This window comes from Glycine soja, chromosome 7 (genome assembly GCF_004193775.1).
Source record: "Glycine soja cultivar W05 chromosome 7, ASM419377v2, whole genome shotgun sequence".
Lineage (NCBI taxonomy): Eukaryota > Viridiplantae > Streptophyta > Magnoliopsida > Fabales > Fabaceae > Glycine > Glycine soja.
Window position 1 is genome coordinate 7,949,296 of NC_041008.1, and position 20,993 is coordinate 7,970,288.

Here is a 20,993-nt window from a genome sequence, read left to right on the forward strand (position 1 = left end):
ATCATTATAACCATGATGATATTTCCAACCAAAATTGCATAAATAACTACTTCAAAGTGCCTCGAAATATAAATATTTGCAAATAATGCTTGTTTCCTGAATCAAACAGCTAACATTGAACTGCCACATGAAAATGACAGACCACCAGCACCATGAGTACTTAAGGTGTTAGGATCCGAGGGCTTTTGACAAGGTAACCTCCTAGTATCTATGCTATTCTAAGTAAAAGATAAAAGCTGAGTGATAATTTTCCCTTGCTGTTATTTCATATTTCCTGGTATTTATAATGGGAATAACACTGGATAAGGATTGGCACTAAAGGCCTCAAGAGATAAGACAAAACAATAACAGAATTCTTAATATCCTAATAACAGAATTGGAAAATATCTGAATTCTGTTATAACTGCTTGTGTATGCAGAGCAAGGGAATTCCTAAGCTGGCTACTCAGGTCTGCTGGGTCTTCAGTGCCCTTTTGGGCCTGCTAGGTGCTGCTGTAGTATTGATATCATAAGGCTATTAGCACATGAAGCAATAGGCAACATTGTTTTTCATTGGATTCTTTTAGTACGCCGTATGAGCCATAAGATGTTACTGCCATGCAAGGATCTTCTATGGCGTGCAACCTTCGGGGAACCCTACAAAAGAAAATAAAAACAAGCCTTTCACAATTACAAATCTATGACTCGGGAGAAACCAGTTTATTACGTAACAAGCATCATGAACATTAAACAGGAAAGAGTATAGAAAACAAACTCACTTGGAAATGAAATGTAGGATTTGAAACTTTGGTTAAGACTGACAAACCGTCCCGAACAGGTACCACTATAGTTTTAGAATGGAAAGAAAATCATGTTAGAGATGCAACTCAAAGAAAGTCATGTAGAAGAACAAAATATTATACTGTTGCCATTATAAAAACACAGTTTTGTACCCATGGTCAAATTATGCTCCTTCAATGTAGTAAAACTGGTTGGCTTCAAATTCTTATCTCCATGTGGTTTTTGGGTGTACAAAAAGAGTGGCAAATCCTCATGTTTTTCTAGTATGTGTTTATCATCTAATTTAGAGGGGTCTTCAGTTTTAGAATCTCTGCATTGGATAAAAATAAAATATAATCAAGACCAAACTGAAATGTAAAATATAGTTCATTTTCATGATGAGAATACCATGGTCTTCCTTGGTTCTGACATTAATTATTGTCAGATTCATGAGGGTATTGACTATTGAGGAATGAGTACCTTAATTCCTCGCTGCTTGGTCTCTCAAGGATGGGTGCTGATCATGGAAAGCAAGTAAAAAACAAATGAGATAAAATGGAAAAACAATATATAATGGACTAATAATATAATGTAATTGATTTCAATAATTTTTTCCCCTATCAAAAGAATCAAGGGGTGCGGCATTAAATATTTACGAGATGATAAATATCGTGTATGGAGTCTTGGCACTTTCTCCCTCCATCTCATTTTTGTGAGTGCAAGCTTATCAGCATATTGTTCACATGAGAAAAGTCTCTGTCGAAAAGACCATCATCAATAACTGTCATTGATTTGCTGTATATGTTAAAGTTTAATTTCTTTTTTCTCCTCCACTGAAGCATTTATTTTATGATAGTGATATTCTTACATTAGTTTTGTACATTATATTGTGATCATGAATTTTTCATAAGATTTATATGTATCGTTACTAACAAGTTGTTTTTTTCAAACAAATATAAATTAATAAGCAAAATACACATAAAACTATTAGCTACCATAAATAAGTTGTTAATGTTACAGATTGGTTTGATAATACTATTATCCTCTATTTTATGAAAATGCATAATGTTTTAGATAACATTATGCATATTTTGAGCAAGTGCAAAGTAATAATACTAACTTGTTTAAGGCACTGGATTTTAGACTCAGCCTCAGAAAATGCATTTGTTTGAGAAATAAGGCCATCAAGATTAGCCGAGACGTTCCCAAGATGATCAACTACAGTGACCATGACCCTGCATATGTATTCTTTTGTATTTTCCAACACACTGCAAGATATACATATCCCAATCAGTCGCAGGTCATAATGTCCATCCGACAAACAAATTTTTTATTTCTAAATAAAAATTAGAAAGCTCAATGAAAAAAAAAAGAATAACAGTATAAAATCTAAACTTTTAGCACCATATTTCTTGGATTTCTTAGCAAATTGTGTGACATTCTAAAAGCACTACAACAATAATATCTAGTGTGAACGATATACTTCTCCTCTTCATATTCATACCTTCCTAAATCAGCACACATAGACATGGTTATTAAAATTTAATTTTCATGCATCAGATTTATTACAAAAGTCAATTAGCTTATCATATATATGACAATTTATGGTTGGATGACCGTCTGTCAAGGCATTAAAATAAAATTCTAGCCATTTACATTCATTGATTTGTGTATTATGTTATGCCAAAACATTATGGTTATGCCTATTGATTGGGGACACAACTTTAACCCAAAACAAGGGTGGAAAATGAACTTCTAAGCCCAAGCCTGAACTTATATGGGCTGGTGCAACACCAGGGTGACACTCAGAAAGGCCCCCCACAGGCCACAAATGTTAGCAAATTATTCAACACAAGGATAAAATCTTTCCATGTAGACATGCCTGGTCACATGTAATGTCTACATACATGGACCACCATAGGGAAAATGAATCCTGAACCTGATAGCAAACTGTCAAAGATAAAAACACAAGGCTGAAGCCAAAGGCAGAAAATAACATTCAGATAAGTATAAGAGTGTAGAAAGGACTCACTCTCTCTTAGCTTCACTTTTCAAGAAAGTTGTTTCACAATAATCTGCGGCATGGTGCAACTGAGACTGCAATTCTCTTAGCTCCTAAAAACCACCATAACCACCAAAACATGGAACTTCATTGAAAAACTGTAGAATTCTAGAACAACAGAAAGAATATATACAATACAACAGAGTACATGTGCATATATAGATACTAGATAGATATAGTTATATTATATATGAACCTGAAGAGACTTGTGAAAGTGCATGTTTTCTTCTACTTCAGTCTCAGCAGCTTCTGTCTTTTCAAGGGAAGGAGACTTGAAATCCACCTCCATGCTCTTGTTACTTGCTTCAGAAGAAGAAACAAAAGTTTAAGTTGTGAAAACAATTCTAAGACAAATATAGACTTCACAAGAGCTCCTTATCTACTCCTTTTGCTGAATGAGACTTGTGGATGTATGGGAGTATATATATATGCCTTGTTTTTGTGCAGCTTATAAGGGAGTGACGAAAAGGGGTTATGTCATGTCACCAATCAAGGCTTGTGTTGAAACAAACAAAACTCAATAAAGAGCTGATTAGCAAGCACGAAAAATTTGGTGGAATATGACAAACAACAGTTTCAGTCCCGTGACATTCTGTTTTTCCCTTTTGTAAGCTTTTATGTTAAAAGTCATGGTAATCACTGACACCATATTGTAAACACTACACTAGTACTTGCATTAAACATACACATTTAATTTTATACCCATATAAAAATTGACTGTACAAACTATTGTAGGTTACAACTGCTGGTTCGGATTATCTTCAAAATTCTTTTGAGAAAGACAAGATAGTGTTGATTTTACTCGTACTATCTCAGAATATATATATATATATGATAAGGTAAAAACAAAATCAAATAATTGCTTCATATTTTGAATGGCACATGAAGGGATGAGATTGTTCAGATTTGGTTTGAGTTAAATGGTACACGCAACTATGCAAAGGGCTCATGTGATGGATGTTGATAAATAGATATATAGGCACATCTGTACAGGATGCCTCTCAATGAAGAAACGACAGTGTGCCCTAGTGCCTCAATTAAGCAAATGATTCTAGTCCTTTTTTTTAAAAAGTGGGATAGAATTAATTTTGAATCATTGAATATAGTTGGAATGAGTGCAAATTAATTTTAATTTATAAAGTTTACATTGAAAGGTATGATAATAGGAGGAATTGATTTAAGGTGTTTTCAAAATAAACAGTATTTTAAAGAGGACATGCTAAGGAATACAACAATTTTTAGTTCCAAGGGATAGTAGTGTATAACAGAAGGATTGGAGTGATGGGGAAGAAGAAAAGAAAGGAAAACTAAATCATACTTGCTTCTCACTACATTGGCAACCATTAAAACTTTTTATTTTAGATACACCTTAACCTATCTATGTTTCCATGTGAAACAAAACATCACAAAATACTTGAATATCACAAACTTTTTTTTTTCTGTAACAAAGTGAACGTAATGTGTGCAAAACACTGGTACAACCACCAATCAATTCTCCAAATAAAAAATATCTCTGATATTTGTACATTTCTTGAGATGTGCCAAGATCCAAATATTGAAACTCCTTTGCAGATGCAGTTACAATAGCTGATCTTGCACATTTCCCATTTTGAAGAGGATCAAATAAATAGATAAGGAGGTAGGGGGATTGCAGGTACTTCAACGTATCATTAAGTTAATTCATCAGAATGCACAAGTGTACAGAGGGCGAGCCCTGGTACAGCGGTAAAGTTGTGCCTTGGTGACTTGTTGGTCATGGGTTCAAGTGTAGGCTTCAGGTTTGGATCTGTGCTCCAGTTCATGGAAAAAATAATACATAAATGTTTATAAGGCAACATGAGCCAACAATTAAACAAGAGACATAGAAGAGAAAAGAATACTTTGAGCATCAAATCCAGTAAGATATCCAAGCTAGTTAGAAGTTTCCAGAGATTGTTAATCAAATCCAACTGAATTGCAGGCTCAGTCAGCATGCATTTCTTCCCATGTTGTGCTTAACACAATGTTGTGACCTGAAAAATGTTTTATCATGCAATAACTGATCATACAATGGCATTCCAATGTAAATGAAATAGCAAGTGCCAAATTGTAGACAACTTGTTTATCTATTGTATTCTGAAGGAACCGTCTGTTTTCTGCCCAATCCAACGGTTTCAACCAAAGGATAACACATAACAGTGTCTTCCTCAAAGGATAATACAGTACAATATATCAAATTCAATTTAGAAATGCCATAGAACTGTATTAATCAAGGAAATGCTAGTGATTAGATGCATTAAATCTTCAGGCACAATGCATGGTAATGCATTATTAACTGACAAAAACCCATTCACAGTTCATAATAACCAAAAGACTCGTTTTTAAATTGATGAGGATAGATTGAACCAGTTCAAGAAGTAACTACACGCATGATCTTTGAAGATATCAGTTGAGGCCTCAAGATTGCAACTAGATGAAAACACCTACATGAGTACTTGTATGTCATCACACAGTAACACTACTGAGCACCAACTAGCCATAGATGCAGGTAACATCATGAAGACATGGAAATAGAGAGAGATAAGCATTACAGTTATTACTTTCATTCACCAAGGTACAGATGTCAGAGATCATTACTTAGTAACATAATCTTTGATTGTGTTTGTGTCTATTGAATTCCTAACAAAATTCAATAAGTGGAGTATCAGAAAAAATAAACAGCATCCAGAACTTTTTAGCTACAATCAGCGTGCTTCCGTACTCAGAACACCCACATCCTCAAGTTCAATCGCATATATGAAATGTTTCCACCAGCACATTTCTTATTGACTTGATAAATCCATTTCATAAGTGGATTTAGAGGGCTATTAAAATGAAATTCTATACATTCTTGAACGAAGCTATAGGGATTATTAGTTCTACTGTATAATATTCATTTATCAAAAAAAATAAAAAAATATAGATGAGTTATTTACATAACTTTCATCTCACTTAGCCTATCAAAATTACTCTTGATGCAATGTTAAGGATTTTTCATCATTTAAAGTTATTTCAACTATTACCTTCATCAACTAAACTATTCTAACCATGATTCCTCATGTGAAAGAGACTAAATCACCTAATTTCACTCTCAATCCCCTAAGAGCTAAACCAGTAATTTGCGCTAAGAATAAAGATGCATAAACAAGGCTAAATAACATTATTCTATCCCTAGACATGGGTTACCTTGAAGTTCCTTTAAGTTCTTAGGATAAAAACATTTTCCAATGTTTAAAACCAGGTAACGTACATGTGAATGGATGATCAAACTATAAACAAGGCAATAAACTTAGATAGGAAGCAATAATATTGAAATAACATTAAATGGATACTAAAGATCATTACATCAAAGAGTGTTTGGTATCCAAGCCCCCTACAATGGACAATTTAGCCTTTTATGGTCATGAGAGACTAAAAAATAAAATATGAACAAAGAAAATGGAAGAAGATGAAAGAAGAGCTCTCAAGTAAGTGTTTTGCTCTATTTTGTGCCTTTGCTTACCAACCTCCTCCAAAAAGCATAGTATCACCCTTTTATAATCTCCAAAACATTGCACAATCATGTTTTCCGTAGATGACCGTGCGCTAAGTTTGCACGTGCGCGCTAAGCGCACATGTAAAGTACAACTAGCTTAAGTGACCAACGCTAAGCCTACAAACGTGCGCTTACTGCTCATACTCGATACAGCTGGCTTCACACGTCGTGTCAAAACTGTACAAAAAATTGAACAAAATACTATAATTTTACTAACTTTAGCATTCTCGAGATAAAAACTCAGAATAAGTTAAATTTCTATCTTTTAAAGTCAAAAGAAGCATTAAAAGAGAAAAAATTAGGTAATTACTATGTAATTTAAACGTACAAACTAAGTATACATTGCAATTATCACTCAACTTCATAAAAAATCTTAACACCTGTTGATATAACAAACACCAAAGGGAGAGGAAGGAAGCGAGATGTGATGGATTTGGCTACTGGAGTGGTAGTGGCCTAATGTCAGAAATTCTTTGTGCCCATGCCAGACTCATTTTTTAAGGATTACTTATGGTAGTAGGATGTACATTACACACCACACACCAAATAATAATCATGTACACATTACACACTCCACCTAATTAAGTGCCGATTTTTTACTGACACAATAGCGTGTAAACACCTTGTTCTTACAGTCTTGCTAACTCATGCCCTTAAGCACTGCTTAAGGAATTAAAAGAGGAAAAAAATATTGCTAATCATATAAAAGCACATTTTATGTGTTTTCTAAATAAATAAAAAATGGTGAATTGTTCAAAACTGAAGTAAAAACACAATGAATAACTAGTGATAAGAGTTTATTATTGTGTGACATTATAAATTCCAAACCCTAATGCATATCTTAACAGGACTCACTGAAGGAACAAGGCCTCTTGGTTAGGGAAATTTATCAGGAATTGGAAATCAAAATTTGAACTGAGAGCAAAATTGATTACATAAAAATGACTCAGATTGGTTGGACTTAAATCCCTCAAACAGAAATTTGTGCCTTGTTTGTTGAACTTTCCCTGTTGTACACGAAAGGTGCCGGAAATTTACCTTAATCCGGTACATTACTTTATGAGGAACTCACAGATTCAATGCAAAAAAACTGGAGTTTAAGCTACCACGGTATGCAACAAATCGTCGGTCCCATGCCACCGGACCCTAATTGCCTAACCCAATAGAAAACATTGAAAAACCCTTAGTGTGTTTGGATGCAGAAATTTAAAATTCGAAAAAATTTTAAATTATAAGAATTTTAAATAAAACTTTTTTATTTTCAAAATTTTGTGTTTGGATAAAAAAAATTAAAATTATGAGGATGAAAAAAATGAATGGAAAAAAAAAATATATGTTTAGTGTGTTAGTTAGATATTTTATAAGAGAACTCCGAGTGTGTTTCTTAAAGAAAGAAAAAGGATGTAAGAAGAGAATTTCAATTTCGTGAAGGAAATTCCAGATTTTTTTAATTTAAAATTTCAACATTTTAAATTCTTCATAAAAAAGACATCCAAATAATAAATTCTAGATGACAAAAATTTAAATTCTGTGATAAATTATTTTCCTTAATTAAATTTTTTTATCCAAATAAAGTCTAGATATTTTAGGGAGAAAGGAAATGATTTATTTCTAGGATAGAGATAGTGAAGATGGTCCTCCCACATGTGATTCTAATTTGGGCTCATATGTAGCTTTTAGAATCCACGTCTTATCCTTTTGTCCATTCCATCTTGCTACTTCTTCCTCTTGAACTGACAAATAACATTCTTAAAGAGCAGCATAATTCTTCAAACCAAATATGCAAATAATAAAGATTAAAAACCAATAGATGTTATACTTCCAGGACCTATATTCCAGAATATAGGGTGCAATTCGGAAAGGAATTTCAGAATAAATATATTTCAAAATTTGTAATCCGAAATACATGTTCAGATTACACATTATATTCTAGAATAGGGGTTCCGTAAGTATAACATGTAAAAAAAAAAAGACTATTGTCTGACGAGTTTAGGAGAGGGTGGGAGCATTTTTTGTTCGTTTGGATATTTTTGCTTTTCAATAAGCACAGGAAGCAAAAATAAGGGTGAAAGAAGTAATTTCCTTCATCTGTTTATTTTGCCCCAACTAATTGCCTGACGCGAAGGAATACATACAATAAAATGAACCTTAATGTTTATGTATGGTGTAATTTTACCTTATAATTTAATTGCAAATTATTATTTAAATTATTTTAAAAAGTGATAAATCATACATAATAAATTAAGATGAGATAACTGCATAAAATATTTTATATTATTAATACATAACTTTTTTTTCTCATAGAAATAAATGAAATAGTACATTAAAAATATAGAAAATGAAAATTCAGAAAAATGTCATGTATGGCAAATTTAGTTAAAAATTACTAATATAAATATATGTATATATAGGATGTTCAAAATCAAACCAAATCAAACCATATCTTATAGTTATATTTATTTTTTAATGGATGTTTAGCTTTACCTAACCACCTTCACACAAAAAATTATTTAGCCATTATTATTTTATATTTTTAATTATTATAGTATGTGTTTTGTAATGTACTTTCTATAATATGTGATTTTTATTGTGATTATTAGTAATAAGTAAGATTTATTATCTTTTTAGTCCTTAACTTTTTGAAATTTATGTTTGTAGTTCTTAAATTTTTTCATCAATTTTTTGTTCTTTAACTTTCATTTCATCCTAACTTTTAGTCCATTAACTTTTTTTCATATCTTTACTTTTAGTCCATTAAAATGATTAAAAGTAAGGATGAAATAAAAGTTGAAGAACTAAAAATAAGAATAAAAAAAATTAAGGGACTAAGAATAAATATCAAAATGTTTACAAACTAAAATAAAATTTAAAAAACTTTAGGAACTAATAAGATAGTTTATCCCCTAATAAGTCTTAAATAACTTACTATATCTCTTTTGCTTTTATAATCTAGGTGCATTACATTCATATAAATGTATCATTAAAAAATAGTGTTAAAAACCAAGTGTTCAACAATTTACTATTATGTTCTGTAAAAAAAAAGTGTACTATTATGTTTTAAAAATAGTTAGTAATATTATTTTATAATAATGCTAAATAAAAGTAAGAAAATAATTTTCAACTAAAATATGTTAAATGAAAATTAATAAGAAAATTATTTTTTTACATAAATATATTTTATATTATAATAATAGATTAGAAATAAAAAAAAAATATTCAAATCAATCACAACCCATTGACTTGTCTCTTAACAAAGCCAAAGCTATAAAAGTTGGTTGGGTTTGGATTTGTTAATATATTTAAATCGATCGAAACAAATTTCATCATAAACTAAAAAGTATATCATGCCTAAATTTAATAAGAGGTTCACAACATTGGAGGAACTGGATAAGAAAAAAGAACAATTTTAGTTATAAGATATCTAATGAAATCATCTCTAAAATTGAGATCTCATTTTGTAAGATATCTAATGAAATAATGATTGAGAATTTTTAACACTCCTAAATATATAGATAATTGAATATAAAATTAGTTATTTTTATGTTCATTTATGCAATAATATATACCCGTTGATATAATACTTTTAATGGTTATGCATTAAGATAAAACAAATTTACACTATCATTTAATTATAATTTACCGCTGATATGATTTTTATAAAAGTAAACAAATTTATCATACATAATAATATGTGATTAAATAATAATATAAAATTATTTTAAAAAAATCTTACAAAACATAGCCTAAATAACGTTCATTGTATTTAACATAATGTTTCTTGTAAGTAAACCTATATCATTTTGCTTAAACACATTTCTCACTCATACTTATTTTATAAACTTAAATTCATATGATATTGATATTGATTTTATAATCTCTAATCTGAACACAATATAAGATTATGTAAAAAAGACACATCAAAATATTAAGGGCATTTTATATACATGTTTCATCTAGTTGACTCATATTTTAAAGTACTGTTTTCTGATAAACAACAATTTCTTAATTTTGTTTGAACGTCCGTTTGTGGGTGATAGAAATCAAAACAAACACACACTAACGAATACATAATGAACATTATAATGAGAATTTTATATAATAATATTGTTAAACTAGATCATCTGTTAGTTTTTTTTTTGGAATAATCCAAATCTTAATGTTTTTGATAAATATGTTTTCTTTACAAAATTAATTTAACTTACTCAATAAATAAGCTTAAACACCTTAACGTGATTTAGCCATAATAACCTTTCAATAGACGGTTTTGTTCTAATCTCTAGCTAGTAGCATGTTTTTCATGGATAAGCTTTTTTCTTGCAATAATGTTAGTTAAGAAAGAAACTTTTGATCAGGTCATGTAGAATCTTGTAAAAGAATCACAACCATTCAATATGAACGAATTTTCTACATATTAATGCATAAGTTAAATATGTTAAAAGTGTTAGAAACTGAATTAAAAAAAAGGGTTAGAAATAGAAGGTTTTTATTAGAAAAAAATATTATATTTTTTTATGAAAAAGAGTTAGAAAAATTATTTATTACATAAATTTTTTTTAATCAGACGATATCTGAAAATTTTTTAATCCACATTCAATTCAATTCCTCCATTTTAAAATAAACTAATACTTTTAATTATTATTCCATGTTCAAACCGAAATATTTTGATGTGAACTAAAGTAGTATAAGATAAGACCCCAGTCCTGCTGTCAAAGAAAAGACCAGACCCCATTCCCTTTATTTAACAAATTTTCCCTGCGTGTTTCCCACGTGTCGAACTTTTTTTTTGGACGAAACACATACTAGGCATGACACCCGTGCAGAACATGGACGGGGAGTACTCGCCCGCTCCCCTTGTCTCTTCTACTGTGATGAGTATATTTTTTGTCCCATTCTTGTTATTTGACTCCCAGTAGAGAGATCTGTGGGGATCCCGTTTAATATTAAAACATGTTAAAAATTATAAAAAAAATATAATTTTTTTATCTCAATTTTTCAACAATAATAAATTTAAGATTTAATTCTAAGTTTAAAATATGACTAAAAATACAAAAATAAATAAATAATAATAGTAATAAAATCACATAACATCCAAATCAAATTACAAAGAATTGAAAATAAACATAAATAAATAAATAAAATAGAGGAATAACATACAATAGAGGAAGAAAAATTTGAAGTTGCGAAACCCAGAAATGCACGATGCGACTCGAAGAAGAAAAAGGTGCAACGAAAGCTTCCACGAGTTCACGACTAAAACGAACAGTGAAGAACGAACGGTGAAAACGGTGAAGAAGCGAAGAAGTGAAAAGGGTGAAAACAGTGTGAAACGGTAAAACTAACGGTGAAGAAGTGAAGAAGGAACAAGGGTAAAGCAGTGAAGAAGGAACAAAGGTGAAGAAGGAAGTCAAGGAAGAAATATGAATTTGATGCAACGTTTTAGGATTTGGGTAATGTTTGTGTCTTTATGACTTGTAAGATATTAGTTATATATATATATATATATATATATATATATATATATATATATATATATATATATATATATATATGATAATTTTATTTTTTACTGATAAAATACTATATTAACCCTTATATTTATGTTATACATATTATAAGTTATGAGGGTATATAAGTAAAATTCTATATACGCGGAGATACGGGGACCCTGCGGGACGGGGAGCATAGTCCCCGTCCCCGCATTAGCTGTGGGGTGTTTTTCATCCCCATCCCGTCCTCGTCCCCGCGGGGAATCTTTCCCCGACCGCAAACCCCGAATGGGGCAGTTCCCACGGGGATCTTCGAGTTACGGGGAGAATTGTCATGCCTAACACACACCCACACATCATGGTTGGTGAGTCAACACTATTTTCCATTTTATGGAAAATTATTACATAATTGAAATTAGTGATATCAACTAATTTTCAGATGCCATATAATTATATTTTTTAATTTGTTAAAAATATTAATAACATATAACATAAAATTTAGTAAAGATATTGCTACATGCATCTAATAAAAGTGCGATATTTCATCAGGCTAAGCAATTAATAGAGTCAATGTAATTGGAGTTAAAGACTCAAAATTGGGCAAAAGCAAAATACCATGATCAACGAAATCTTGAAATATCTATCTCAAACCAAGAAAAAGATATTGAAAACGATTATGTAAAATCAAATAATGAAAAAATAGTAAGAGTATAAAGAAAAAGAAAGACAAGAACAAAATGGAGGCAGAACTTAATTTCTTACTAAGAAATTTTTTGATTTTACATTTAAATTGAAATAATTTCTTAGGTCAAAGAATATTTAACAATGTCAAAGTATATTGTCTCCTTATTAGATTAAAAAATTTAAGAGAAATTACAATCTTTATTCAAAAAGGAAAGCTAGGTCTAGATATTATGATGATTCAAAATCAGAAGAATTTAATTTTGAAGTTGGGGATTGAAGTAATAAGATCATAACAAATTGATAAATTAAATTCATAAATTAAATTATAGAAAAACTAGATTTATAATTTTGAGACAAATAGGAAATCAAATATATAATTTTACCTTTTTAATTTATCAAAAAATATTAATAGTGTCACCGTTAAATCTGTTTTACATGCAAGAAAGGTCAATAGTACTATTAACAAAATTTCTATCTAATCAAAATTTATTTTAAATTAAAATTAAGAAAAATACATTGAATAAAAAAAATTGGTACAAGTTTACAATTTCAAAAAGTTCAATAACTATCTATTGTTGTATAAATTTAACCAGAAATTAGTATTAGAATGATTTTGAAGATAATTATTATAAAAATTAATAAATTTTATCATATAAAATAATTCATAATTATATAATAATATAAAATTATTTTAGATTGTAAATGCATATTATGATTCTATTAAATTTTATTTAATTCATATATTTAAAAGAACTCTATTGTGTTAATGATATTATTATTAGTGAAGGAATGTAGTTTAATTGATTAAGTAGGCCTGAATTATTATAAATTATCCACTATATCACTGTCTTCTATTATATTTTTATGGATAAAAAATATAACATTATGATTATGATTTCTTCATTTCTTGTTAATTGCGAGAGTCAGTAGCGAAATCCCCCCACGAAATGAAGGGTCGGTCTTTACACTTATTGCCACTTTCCATCATAAGCAGGGTCGGTCTTTACACTTTCAAGTTTCCATCATTAGCTTTGGACTTATCCTTCTTAATCCCACTTTCTTCTCTTTCACTTCCATGCGAAGAGATCTTGCTTGATTCGAAAAGGAAGGAACTTGAGACTTGTTTCTCTCAGAGATGGCGTTGCCTAAGGTTGATTTCGAGGTTGGAACTGATGGGGTTGCTGTCATCACTATGTGCAACCCAACCGTCAATGCTTTGGCCATTCCAAGTCAGCTTCATTCACCAATTCTCCATTTTTTATTACTTTTATTTTAATTTATGTGTGATGTTTTACTTTTGTTGTTGTTGTTTGATTAGTTATCATGGGGTTGAAGAACAGATTTGATGAGGCAGCTAGGAGGAATGATGTGAAAGCTATAGTTTTGACTGGTAACCTTTATGATTTATTTGGATGACCCATTTGTGATGATTTATTTATTTATTTTAAGATGGTGGCTTTGCTTTATACTGCAATTGAAGACAGTTTGATTGTTAACCTCTTGATTTCAGGCAAAGGTGGCAGATTTTCTGGTGGCTTTGATATCAGTGTTATGCAGAAGGTTCACCAGACTGGTAAGTTATGATCACACACATCGGTTTAGTGAAATTTGGATGGATACAAATTACAAATTCAGGTAAATTATGGTTATGAGTATTGTGAGATTTGAACTTTAAATTAGCTGTATTTGCTGTTTTTCTTGACAGGGGATTCCTCGCATCTCCCTGATGTGTCCGTGGAACTAGTAGTCAATTCAATTGAAGGTTCTGGCTGTTCTTTTAGTTTGAGCTTCCCTTGGAGGAAACATTACCTCGGTGTTTCTGTAAGTGTGAGTTTTGCAGTGTTATTAATTAGCATTATTGATAAATGCAGATTCGAAGAAACCTGTTGTTGCAGCAGTAGAGGGGCTTGCTCTTGGAGGTGGCTTAGAACTGGCGATGGTTAGTTTTTTGTCAACGAGAAGCCATGTTGTTCCTTTAAATAAGAATTGCTGTCCAAGTGTCTTCATTAGTGCTTGGAATGTAACACCTTGTTGCGTAGGGATGCCATGCGCGTGTTGCAGCTCCAAGAGCTCAACTGGGTCTACCAGAGCTGACTCTTGGTATTATTCCCGGATTTGGAGGTAATCAACATTTGCATGCAGTGCACATGTATTCAGTAATCTGGAATAGGTGTAAGGAACTTTTCGTCATTTAGTAGCACCTACTGAAATATTAACAAAATTTGTAATTTTTAAGGAACTCAGCGTCTTCCAAGGCTTATTGGGCTGTCTAAAGCTGTTGAAATGATGCTGGTAAGATGTTGACCATTCATTTTCAATTGTTTTGAGTTTCCACTGCATTTTTACCGCATTTGACGAGTGCAAATACTTTTTTAGTAACGTGTGCAATGTACAAAAAAAAGGAATAGAAGAAAGTGGGAAAACTGGAGATCTTAATTTGTTAGCCAAGTGTCAAACGTAATTGTACGCACTATATTTGATGAATATAGACCGGAAGAAGAATTAGAAAGGAACAGACTATGTTTGTCAGTTTGTGTTACTTGAGAACTTCATTACTATGCATAACTTTTTTGCAGGCTTCATTCTAGTAGCAATAATTTTTTCCCTTGGAAGTTATAATGCATATAATTTTACCTATATATTTTTTGAAAAAGCTTTGTGCTGACAAAAAATGTTAATTAAATATGACATTGCATTTCTTGCAGACATCTAAACCAATCACGTCGGAAGAAGGGAGGAAATTTGGACTTATTGATGCTATTGTGTCTTCTGAGGAGTTACTAAAGGCATCTAGGTTGTGGGCACTTGAAATTGGAGAGAGGCGCAAACCTTGGATTCGTTCACTTCATAGGACAGACAAAATTGGTTCTCTGTCTGAAGCACGTGCGGTGTTGAAAACTGCCAGGCAACAAGTCAAGAAGACTGCTCCACATTTGCCTCAGCAGCAGGCTTGTGTAGATGTGATTGAACATGGAATAGTCCATGGAGGCTACAGTGGTGTTCTAAAGGTGTTATTAGTTCTATGATATAGTCTTTGTTCAGAAGGAAATATGTGCTTTCTTCCTTCCATTTTATTGACTCTGTTTCTTGTCATATTAATGTTTAGTCTGAGATAGATATTTTTTTAGGTCTAGCATGGTTAGCATTCACAGCTAATAACTAAATCTTATTGCAGGAGGCAGAAGTATTCAAGCAATTGGTCATATCTGACACCTCAAAAGGTTTAATTAATGTCTTCTTTGCACAGCGGGCGATATCAAAGGTATGTGGCTAGATATGACCTTTGTTGGTTTAGGTTTTAATATGGATTTCTCATCTTCTCTTGGCTAAACTTGAGGAAACAACAACTGATTGTTTACTCCGGTTTATTTAAAATGTATTCACCATTCACTCAATATTGTCTTTTGGCAGGTGCCTGGTGTAACTGATATCGGCCTTAAGCCAAGAAATGTGAAAAAAGCTGCTGTTATTGGAGGAGGTCTAATGGGTTCTGGCATTGCTACAGCTCTTATACTAGGCAACATTCGTGTTATACTCAAGGAAATCAATTCTGAATTTCTTCTGAAGGGAATAAAAACAATAGAAGGTAATTATTCCAGTCATGTGAGTGAAGTAGGAATAATTGGATACCCATAATCAATTTGTGACGTTGAGATAATTGGATGCAGAAGATCAATTGTTAATTGGTTGATGCTAATAATAAGCTGTTGTTAGTTCCTATGAATAGTGTCTTCCATTGTCTGAGATTTTTATATACAAATATCATGCTCAGAAGAATTATTCTGAGGACATTTTTAATATGCACCTGCTATCAAATGGTTGGTTTAATATGCACATCAGCAATAGTACATTTTCAGGACATTGATTAGTATACGTAATTGTTATTAAAATGGATGTTAATGGCTTAATGCTCTTAGCTGTAAGTATTATTTGAAGGATTTATTACAACTTTGGTGGTATGGTTTTCTGAGGGATGAATTTCTCCTTAAAGTTTTTAATGGAACAGAAGGAAAGGCTCGTGAAAAGTGTAAACTACTCTCAGTCTCATCCTTGATACATACTATAATTTTGTAGCATTTTTAATGTATTTGTTTTATTTTGCATGACAGCAAATGTTAATGGCTTAGTAAGAAGAGGAAAGTTGACGAAACAGAAGGCAGATGCTGCACTGTCACTGCTTAAAGGTGTTCTGGATTACTCAGAATTTAAAGATGTGGACTTGGTCATTGAGGTTGGTTGCCTAAAGTCCTTATTGTTTTACTTGGAAAATAGCTGACATGGTTTAGAATTTTGGAATTTGGATCCTTTAAAGAACTTGGCAAAGTGTTTTTCTTATAAACATTTATTCTTCAGTTCATTTCCTCAGTTTCATGGCACTGGATACTTTTTAAACAGAGGAAATATGTAACATTCAACAGAGGATATATATGACATTTCTTGCTGATACGGTTGTCTGATCAAATTTAAATAGCATGAATTTTCTCTCTCTGTAGGCTGTAATTGAAAATATCAGTCTCAAACAAACTATATTTGGTGATCTTGAGAAGATTTGTCCTCCACACTGCATTTTAGCATCAAACACATCAACTATTGACCTTGATGTTGTTGGTAAAACGACCAGCTCTCAAGATCGCATTGCGGGTGCCCATTTTTTCAGGTTATATAACTCATTTTTCTTGTTATTTTCAAATATCTTCTTTCCACTGGGATGCACGTTCATGTGCTTTATAGTTTATTTAATGACTGCAGATCCCACACTAGATCTTAGTCAAAAGGCTAGTATTGTTATTTAGTTAATATAGCCACATTATTGCCCCAAGAAGATGCTTACAATTGTCATTTGCTCAAAAACAATGTAACTTTATACTACACACTTACCCTCTGCTATAGAAATTTCTGAAATCTGGTAGCTAATGTCTCAAAGCTTAGATATTGAATTACATGTCTCTTGTACTAAGATCCTGTTTTAAATAACTGACGACATGTTTTATGGATGCTTTCTGACTTCATTTCTTAATATACAGTCCTGCCCACATTATGCCACTTTTGGAGATTATACGAACTGATAAAACTTCTGCACAAGTGATTGTTGATCTGATAACAGTTGGCAAAATCATAAAGAAGGCACCTGTTGTGGTGGGTAATTGCACTGGCTTTGCAGTGAATAAAACATTCTTCCCATATTCACAAGGTGCCCATTTGTTGGTCAACTTGGGTGTGGATGTTTTCAGAATCGACAGATTGATATGCAACTTTGGCTTTCCGATTGGACCTTTCCAGTAATTCTCTTCTCTTAGGATTTCTGTATTTCCCAAGATACACGTCAATTAAAATGTCACACTTCAATTGATTTGTTTAGTCCATGTTAACCCTCTTCCCTGCATCCCCAATACATGCACTTACAAATTAACACTATGCATGTGCCAATGATGCTATTTCAATATCTTGAAGTTTCTAGTTCAATCCTATGTTATAGAAACTGTTTGAAGTCAATGTGGCATTTTGAAACACAACTTTAAATCTCAAGTTACCAACAGCATGCTAAAACTAAGGACTGGCATAAAGAAAAAGTTAATGGTTTCACGGGTATGTGAGGAACCAAGCATTAAGTCTTGCACTGAAGTTTGTAGTATGAAGTCAATCTTTCTGTGACTTGCAGGCTTCTAGACTTGGCTGGCTATGGAGTTGCCGTTGCTACTTCAAAAGTATTTGCTGATGCATTTTCTGATCGCATATTTAAATCTCCACTGCTTGATCTTCTGATCAAATCTGGGCGAAATGGTAATAGTGGATCAATGTGTTTTTTTTTTTATAATAATTCCTACTTTCTCTGTACAGGGAACATTTTGTGTGAATATAATCAATTATTTCTGACCTTGGCTATCTCTGCCCTACCAGGCAAAAACAATGGGAAAGGGTACTACATTTATGAAAAGGGTGGCAAGCCAAAACCTGATCCTTCAATACTACCAATCATCGAGGAGTCTAGAAGACTTTGCAATATTATGCCCAATGGAAAGGTGGTTTTATTTGGCAGTGTCATGTAAAGACTCCCATTTATATTAACATTGCATTGAAATTGACATTATTGCTTTCCAAGTGTTGGTTTAATCTAAGCTTCCTCTCTCAAACTAGATGGAAAATAGATATTTGTCTGTCACTGGGTGAAGGAAAACTAATAGTTTTTTGTTTTATTTTCAGCCTATATCTATTACTGACCAAGAGATTGTGGAGATGATACTATTCCCAGTAGTTAATGAGGCATGCCGTGTTCTAGAAGATGGAGTTGTTATACGAGCATCAGACCTTGACATTGCATCTGTTCTTGGAATGAGCTTCCCAAATTACCGGTTGGATTTCCTTTTTTTCACTCTTTAAAATTGACATAACTGAGAAATGGGACCAAGGAGATAAAGCTGAGTAAAATCTTCAAAAATAATATGCGCAGTGTGCAATAAAGAAATAAAAACCAATAACCAATAAGGAACAGCAACAAAAATGAAACAAAATGAGATGTGTTGTTAGAGAAAGCCAAAAGGTGTTACTGGTCCACTAGCTAATTGCAAGTGATATGCAGCACAACACAATTTTATTGGGGGAAAGCAAAAGAGAATCTGTCGAGATTATTTGCTAAATCTTTTTGTGCCTATTATGCATCAACCAAGGAGCAATGAAGTGCATGAATCACTAAGGAAGGGCATTATAAAGTTATCACATGGTTACATAATTAAATATAACAATTTGCAAACTGTTTGAACTCCTTATAAACTAAACTTGTGCCCAGGTTGCAAAACATAATTGTTTATGTTTAATCAAGATCTGATGAAATGTGTAATTAGTATCTGCAGAAAGTAGAATTGATAATGTCCTTGTGTCCCATGTACTTGCAGTTTCCTCCAGCGTTTGTGTTTTGACTTTTGAACAGTTTGCATGCTATATATGTCAGCCCTGTTTTTTAGCTTGTGTCTCATTTCAATCAATTTTTTTGGCAGGGGTGGCATTGTTTTCTGGGCAGATTTGGTTGGGGCTAATCATATATTTACCAGCCTAAAAAAATGGGCACAATTATATGGTAACTTCTATAAACCCTCAAGGTATTTGGAAGAAAGAGCACTCAAAGGAATTCCTCTGGTAAGATGCATGTTCTTTATTTTCTAATCAAATTTCATGAAATTCAGTTTTAATTATGTATATGATTCAATCATATTGATTATTCAAACATGTTTAGGGGTACATGGGAAAGTTTCAACAATTTAAATTAAGAAAAGAAATCTAAAAGGAGCAGTAAATAAAATTGTCTTTCTTATCATAGAAACAAGATAAGTGCTTGACATTGTATTTTGTATTGGTTGCAGAGTGCACCTGCTTCATCTACTCCAAAGTCAATGGCGCGTCTATGAGAAAGCCAATTGTTCAGCATGTTGGATGTTCTACAATAAAAAAATGTAACAACTAATGTTTGCTTCCTTCCTAGATTAAATAATAAATTAAAGTTGGTTTCACAAAGAGAAAAATTTAAGGAAAAGAATTGTTTCTTGGGGGTGACTAGTAAGGCCTCAGTATGCTACTTTAATCAAGTAATTTCCTTCAAGTTTGGTATGTGTTTTAATTTTACTTTATTTAACATGTTTGCTTAGCATGAAACTACATTCTCAGCGTAACAAAACGGTTTCAGAACTTAAATTATTATGAGCTAAAGGTTAACAATGTGAATTTCTTTTCGTTTTATTTTTTTAAGATAACTGAAAATTCTCCTATTTTTCTTTCCCACTTTGTCTCCTTCTCTCTCTTAATCATCTTCTTCTCTTTATGTTGTGCAAGTGTAGTTTGCTCTCTGCTTTCATTTTCACGATTCAACCAGTTGACCAAAATTAATCCAATAGATATGCTCTTTTTCCTCTACTACAAAACTCTCATGTTTCATCCCAATCTGAATTATCTCATTCATTCAACTAATAAATCCAAAACTGCAGCTTCATGCTAAACTGTATTCAAACATTGTGGATGAAGGTTGTTTGATTGTTTCATTTGGTCTGTGTGAAGAGAAAAACGAGTGGATTTGATCCTGCCATGGGAACGAGAGCGACAACGTGGGATAAAAAAAAAGGGGTTAATAAAATAAAACTAAGTGAGGTAATTAAAATAAATAAATTTACATAAATATCCTTTAACTTATATATAAGTTCAAATCTAAAAGAAATATTATTTTGTCCAAATAAAGAGGCGCAGACGGTTAATTTACACCTATGTTTTAGGTGGTCTAGGTATAACTTTGATCATTATTATATTATTTTTATATAAAATATGATTTTTATTTTATTTCATTTTAAAATTAATTTTTTTAATATCAATTTCCACAAATTATATCAATATATAAACTGTAGGACCCCTGTTTAGTTACTATTTATATGCTTGACTTAATAATGTTAGTATCGTACAAGCTAGTATA

General features: G+C 31.8%; 2 protein-coding genes across 5 annotated transcripts; one reads left to right on the plus strand and one right to left on the minus strand.

The window, feature by feature from the left end:
- Positions 1 to 16: 16 nt before the first annotated feature.
- Positions 17 to 7,552, minus strand: LOC114418551 (probable protein ABIL5). Of its 4 annotated transcripts, none has more exons than XM_028383969.1 (11): positions 7,413 to 7,544; positions 6,346 to 6,551; positions 4,702 to 4,833; positions 3,018 to 4,607; positions 2,792 to 2,874; positions 1,880 to 2,027; positions 1,416 to 1,515; positions 1,240 to 1,276; positions 933 to 1,090; positions 759 to 823; positions 17 to 636 (listed from the first exon to the last, which is right to left on the minus strand). In XM_028383969.1, the coding sequence occupies exons 4-11, from the start codon at positions 3,108 to 3,110 to the stop codon at positions 550 to 552; spliced, it is 771 nt and encodes a 256-aa protein (XP_028239770.1). In that variant the 5' UTR covers positions 3,111 to 4,607; positions 4,702 to 4,833; positions 6,346 to 6,551; positions 7,413 to 7,544; the 3' UTR covers positions 17 to 549. The 4 variants fall into 4 exon arrangements, with proteins under 4 accessions (XP_028239770.1, XP_028239769.1, XP_028239771.1 ...); XM_028383968.1 differs by having other exon boundaries at positions 6,342 to 6,551; XM_028383970.1 differs by lacking the exon at positions 6,346 to 6,551 and having other exon boundaries at positions 7,413 to 7,552.
- Positions 7,553 to 13,458: 5,906 nt separating this feature from the next.
- On the plus strand, positions 13,459 to 20,227 carry LOC114418553 (peroxisomal fatty acid beta-oxidation multifunctional protein AIM1-like). The gene is made up of 18 exons (XM_028383972.1): positions 13,459 to 13,773; positions 13,863 to 13,934; positions 14,055 to 14,117; positions 14,250 to 14,306; positions 14,416 to 14,483; positions 14,584 to 14,665; positions 14,781 to 14,836; positions 15,250 to 15,552; positions 15,720 to 15,806; positions 15,956 to 16,130; positions 16,654 to 16,775; positions 17,038 to 17,201; positions 17,569 to 17,823; positions 18,204 to 18,325; positions 18,443 to 18,564; positions 18,746 to 18,894; positions 19,537 to 19,675; positions 19,900 to 20,227. Exons 1-18 carry the CDS (start codon positions 13,680 to 13,682, stop codon positions 19,942 to 19,944), a joined length of 2,175 nt encoding a protein of 724 aa, XP_028239773.1. The 5' UTR covers positions 13,459 to 13,679; the 3' UTR covers positions 19,945 to 20,227.
- The last annotated feature ends 766 nt before the right edge of the window (positions 20,228 to 20,993 follow it).

Bases quoted from the DNA above. Each gene is read 5' to 3' on its own strand.
- LOC114418553 (XM_028383972.1), top strand. From the start codon at position 13,680: ATGGCGTTGCCTAAGGTTGATTTCGAGGTTGGAACTGATGGGGTTGCT. The intron at 13,774-13,862 runs GTCAGCTTCATT...TTGTTTGATTAG, and splicing joins CAATGCTTTGGCCATTCCAA to TTATCATGGGGTTGAAGAAC. The intron at 17,202-17,568 runs GTTATATAACTC...CTTAATATACAG, and splicing joins GCGGGTGCCCATTTTTTCAG to TCCTGCCCACATTATGCCAC.
- LOC114418551 (XM_028383970.1), bottom strand. From the start codon at position 3,110: ATGGAGGTGGATTTCAAGTCTCCTTCCCTTGAAAAGACAGAAGCTGCT. The intron at 2,028-2,791 runs GTGAGTCCTTTC...TATATCTTGCAG, and splicing joins AAAAGTGAAGCTAAGAGAGA to TGTGTTGGAAAATACAAAAG. The intron at 1,277-1,415 runs GTAAATATTTAA...TTCCATGATCAG, and splicing joins TACACGATATTTATCATCTC to CACCCATCCTTGAGAGACCA.